Source organism: Thalassophryne amazonica, chromosome 11 (assembly GCF_902500255.1).
Source record: "Thalassophryne amazonica chromosome 11, fThaAma1.1, whole genome shotgun sequence".
NCBI classification, from domain to species: Eukaryota; Metazoa; Chordata; class Actinopteri; order Batrachoidiformes; family Batrachoididae; genus Thalassophryne; species Thalassophryne amazonica.
In genome coordinates, this window is record NC_047113.1 from 2823396 (window position 1) to 2828616 (window position 5221).

At 30.8% G+C, this 5221-nt stretch overlaps 1 protein-coding gene across 2 annotated transcripts in view; it reads left to right on the forward strand.

The window, feature by feature from the left end:
- Positions 1–797: 797 nt before the first annotated feature.
- The window catches only part of smim19 (small integral membrane protein 19), a 20140-nt gene continuing 15716 nt past the window's right edge, over positions 798–5221 (forward strand). Inside the window, exon 1 of one of the 2 annotated variants that reach the window (XM_034182166.1) lies at positions 798–1018. In XM_034182166.1, coding sequence (XP_034038057.1) covers positions 885–1018 — 134 coding nt within the window. In that variant the 5' untranslated portion in view covers positions 798–884. The remainder of the gene's footprint in view (positions 1019–5221) is intronic. The other variant, XM_034182167.1, reaches the window with a different exon arrangement.

Below are 5221 nucleotides of genomic sequence, written 5' to 3' on the forward strand. Positions count from 1 at the left end.
AGAATGGGAGGCAGAGCCTTCAGCTTTCAGGCTCCTCTCCTCTGGAACCAGCTCCCAATTCAGATCAGGGAGACAGACACCCTCTCTACTTTTAAGATTAGGCTTAAAACTTTCCTTTTTGCTAAAGCTTATAGTTAGGGCTGGATCAGGTGACCCTGAACCATCCCTTAGTTATGCTGCTATAGACGTAGACTGCTGGGGGGTTCCCATGATGCACTGTTTCTTTTTCTTTTTGCTCTGTATGCACCACTCTGCATTTAATCATTAGTGATCGATCTCTGCTCCCCTCCACAGCATGTCTTTTTCCTGGTTCTCTCCCTCAGCCCCAACCAGTCCCAGCAGAAGACTGCCCCTCCCTGAGCCTGGTTCTGCTGGAGGTTTCTTCCTGTTAAAAGGGAGTTTTTCCTTCCCACTGTCACCAAGTGCTTGCTCACAGGGGGTCGTTTTGACCATTGGGGTTTTACATAATTATTGTATGGCCTTGCCTTACAATATAAAGCGCCTTGGGGCAACTGTTTGTTGTGATTTGGCGCTATATAAAAAAAATTGATTGATTGATTGATTATAATTAAGGATTTCAGTTGGATGCAAAAAAAACAAACAGGTAAATAAATGCGTAAATAAAACAGATCAAATCAAACGAGTAAGAACGATGCAAACATAAATAGAAATCGATGGATGCAAAGTACTTTCTGATGTGAAAGGAACTATCCGGGCCAGTGGGTGGCGGTGTTGTAAAAAAGCAGTTTAAAAACCGTCAATAATGGATACGAAGAAGAATCAGCAGTCGTTTGGACAGAAACGTCGCTGAGCAGATTTAAGATACCGGGTTTGTTATATTGTATTTTCCCCGAAGACAATTAATATACATTTGTCCGTGTAAAATGGGCTCCCATGGTCTTTTAGGGAACGAGCCTGAGTCTATAGATTATTCTGTTCACGAAGCGTGGAATGAAGCCACGAACGTCTATCTGCTGGTGATCCTGGTCAGCTTCGGCCTGCTGATGTACGCCAGAAAGTAAGACAAGTGTTTAAAAAAAAACATTTAAACATACGCCAGAAAGTAAGACAAGTGTTTAAAAAAAACATTTAAACATACGCCAGAAAGTAAGACAAGTGTTTAAAAAAAACATTTAAACATACGCCAGAAAGTAAGACAAGTGTTTAAAAAAAACATTTAAACATACGCCAGAAAGTAAGACAAGTATTTAAAAAAAACATTTAAACATACGCCAGAAAGTAAGACAAGTGTTTAAAAAAAACATTTAAACATACGCCAGAAAGTAAGACAAGTGTTTAAAAAAAACATTTAAACATACGCCAGAAAGTAAGACAAGTGTTTAAAAAAAACATTTAAACATACGCCAGAAAGTAAGACAAGTATTTAAAAAAAACATTTAAACATACGCCAGAAAGTAAGACAAGTGTTTAAAAAAAACATTTAAACATACGCCAGAAAGTAAGACAAGTGTTTAAAAAAAACATTTAAACGTACGCCAGAAAGTAAGACAAGTGTTTAAAAAAAACATTTAAACATACGCCAGAAAGTAAGACAAGTAGTTTAAAAAAAACATTTAAACATACGCCAGAAAGTAAGACAAGTGTTTAAAAAAAACATTTAAACATACGCCAGAAAGTAAGACAAGTGTTTAAAAAAAACATTTAAACATACGCCAGAAAGTAAGACAAGTGTTTAAAAAAAACATTTAAACATACGCCAGAAAGTAAGACAAGTATTTAAAAAAACATTTAAACATACGCCAGAAAGTAAGACAAGTGTTTAAAAAAAACATTTAAACATACGCCAGAAAGTAAGACAAGTGTTTAAAAAAAACATTTAAACATACGCCAGAAAGTAAGACAAGTGTTTAAAAAAACATTTAAACATACGCCAGAAAGTAAGACAAGTGTTTAAAAAAAACATTTAAACATACGCCAGAAAGTAAGACAAGTGTTTAAAAAAAACATTTAAACATACGCCAGAAAGTAAGGCAAGTGTTTAAAAAAAAAAACATTTAAACATACGCCAGAAAGTAAGACAAGTGTTTAAAAAAAACATTTAAACATACGCCAGAAAGTAAGACAAGTGTTTAAAAAAAACATTTAAACATACGCCAGAAAGTAAGACAAGTATTTAAAAAAAACATTTAAACATACGCCAGAAAGTAAGACAAGTGTTTAAAAAAAACATTTAAACCTACGCCAGAAAGTAAGACAAGTGTTTAAAAAAACATTTAAACATACGCCAGAAAGTAAGACAAGTGTTTAAAAAAAACATTTAAACATACGCCAGAAAGTAAGACAAGTATTTAAAAAAAACATTTAAACATACGCCAGAAAGTAAGACAAGTGTTTAAAAAAAAACATTTAAACATACGCCAGAAAGTAAGACAAGTGTTTAAAAAAAACATTTAAACGTACGCCAGAAAGTAAGACAAGTGTTTAAAAAAAACATTTAAACATACGCCAGAAAGTAAGACAAGTATTTAAAAAAAACATTTAAACATACGCCAGAAAGTAAGACAAGTGTTTAAAAAAAACATTTAAACATACGCCAGAAAGTAAGACAAGTGTTTAAAAAAAACATTTAAACATACGCCAGAAAGTAAGACAAGTGTTTAAAAAAAACATTTAAACATACGCCAGAAAGTAAGACAAGTGTTTAAAAAAAACATTTAAACATACGCCAGAAAGTAAGACAAGTATTTAAAAAAAACATTTAAACATACGCCAGAAAGTAAGACAAGTGTTTAAAAAAAACATTTAAACATACGCCAGAAAGTAAGACAAGTGTTTAAAAAAAACATTTAAACATACGCCAGAAAGTAAGACAAGTGTTTAAAAAAAACATTTAAACATACGCCAGAAAGTAAGACAAGTATTTAAAAAAAAACATTTAAACATACGCCAGAAAGTAAGACAAGTGTTTAAAAAAAACATTTAAACATACGCCAGAAAGTAAGACAAGTGTTTAAAAAAAACATTTAAACATACGCCAGAAAGTAAGACAAGTGTTTAAAAAAAACATTTAAACATACGCCAGAAAGTAAGACAAGTATTTAAAAAAAACATTTAAACATACGCCAGAAAGTAAGACAAGTGTTTAAAAAAAACATTTAAACATACGCCAGAAAGTAAGACAAGTGTTTAAAAAAAACATTTAAACGTACGCCAGAAAGTAAGACAAGTGTTTAAAAAAAACATTTAAACATACGCCAGAAAGTAAGACAAGTATTTAAAAAAAACATTTAAACATACGCCAGAAAGTAAGACAAGTGTTTAAAAAAAACATTTAAACATACGCCAGAAAGTAAGACAAGTGTTTAAAAAAAACATTTAAACATACGCCAGAAAGTAAGACAAGTGTTTAAAAAAAACATTTAAACATACGCCAGAAAGTAAGACAAGTGTTTAAAAAAAACATTTAAACATACGCCAGAAAGTAAGACAAGTGTTTAAAAAAAACATTTAAACATACGCCAGAAAGTAAGACAAGTGTTTAAAAAAAACATTTAAACGTACGCCAGAAAGTAAGACAAGTGTTTAAAAAAAACATTTAAACGTACGCCAGAAAGTAAGACAAGTGTTTAAAAAAAACATTTAAACGTACGCCAGAAAGTAAGACAAGTGTTTAAAAAAAACATTTAAACATACGCCAGAAAGTAAGACAAGTGTTTAAAAAAAACATTTAAACATACGCCAGAAAGTAAGACAAGTGTTTAAAAAAAACATTTAAACATACGCCATGAAAGTAAGACAAGTGTTTAAAAAAAACATTTAAACATACGCCAGAAAGTAAGACAAGTGTTTAACAAAAACATTTACACGTACGCCAGAAAGTAAGACAAGTGTTTAAAAAAAAACATTTAAACATACGCCAGAAAGTAAGACAAGTGTTTAAAAAAAAACATTTAAACATACGCCAGAAAGTAAGACAAGTGTTTAAAAAAAACATTTAAACATACGCCAGAAAGTAAGACAAGTGTTTAAAAAAAACATTAAACTACGCCAGAAAGTAAGACAAGTGTTTAAAAAAAAACATTTAAACATACGCCAGAAAGTAAGACAAGTGTTTAAAAAAACATTTAAACATACGCCAGAAAAGTAAGACACAGTGTTTAAAAAAAACATTTAAACATACGCCAGAAAGTAAGACAAGTGTTTAAAAAAAACATTTAAACATACGCCAGAAAGTAAGACAAGTGTTTAAAAAAAACATTTAAACATACGCCAGAAAGTAAGACAAGTGTTTAAAAAAACATTTAAACATACGCCAGAAAGTAAGACAAGTGTTTAAAAAAACATTTAAACATACGCCAGAAAGTAAGACAAGTGTTTAAAAAAAACATTTAAACATACGCCAGAAAGTAAGACAAGTGTTTAAAAAAAACATTTAAACATACGCCAGAAAGTAAGACAAGTGTTTAAAAAAAACATTTAAACATACGCCAGAAAGTAAGACAAGTGTTTAAAAAAAACATTTAAACATACGCCAGAAAGTAAGACAAGTGTTTAAAAAAAACATTTAAACATACGCCAGAAAGTAAGACAAGTGTTTAAAAAACACATTTAAACATACGCCAGAAAGTAAGACAAGTGTTTAAAAAACACATTTAAACATACGCCAGAAAGTAAGACAAGTGTTTAAAAAACACATTTAAACATACGCCAGAAAGTAAGACAAGTGTTTAAAAAAAACATTTAAACATACGCCAGAAAGTAAGACAAGTGTTTAAAAAAAACATTTAAACATACGCCAGAAAGTAAGACAAGTGTTTAAAAAAAAACATTTAAACGTACGCCAGAAAGTAAGACAAGCTGTTTAAAAAAAACATTTAACAGTACGCCAGAAAGTAAGACAAGTGTTTTAAAAAAACACTTGTTAAAACAGTACGCCAGAAAGTAAGACAAGTGTTTCAAAAACACATTTAAACACATAAACCGTGCCAGAAAGTAAGACCAATTGTTTTAAAAAAACAACATTTTACAGTACGCCAGAAAGTAAGACAAGTGTTAAAAACACATTTTAAACAGTACGCCGGAAAGTAGACAGTGTGTTAAAAAAAAAACATTTCAACAGACGCCAGAGAAGTAACAAGTGTTTAAAAAAAAAACATTTAAACATACGCCAGAAAGTAAGGCAAGTGTTTAAAAAAAAAAATTTAACATACGCCCAGAAAGTAAGCACTGTTTAAAAAAAAAAACATTTAAACATACGCCG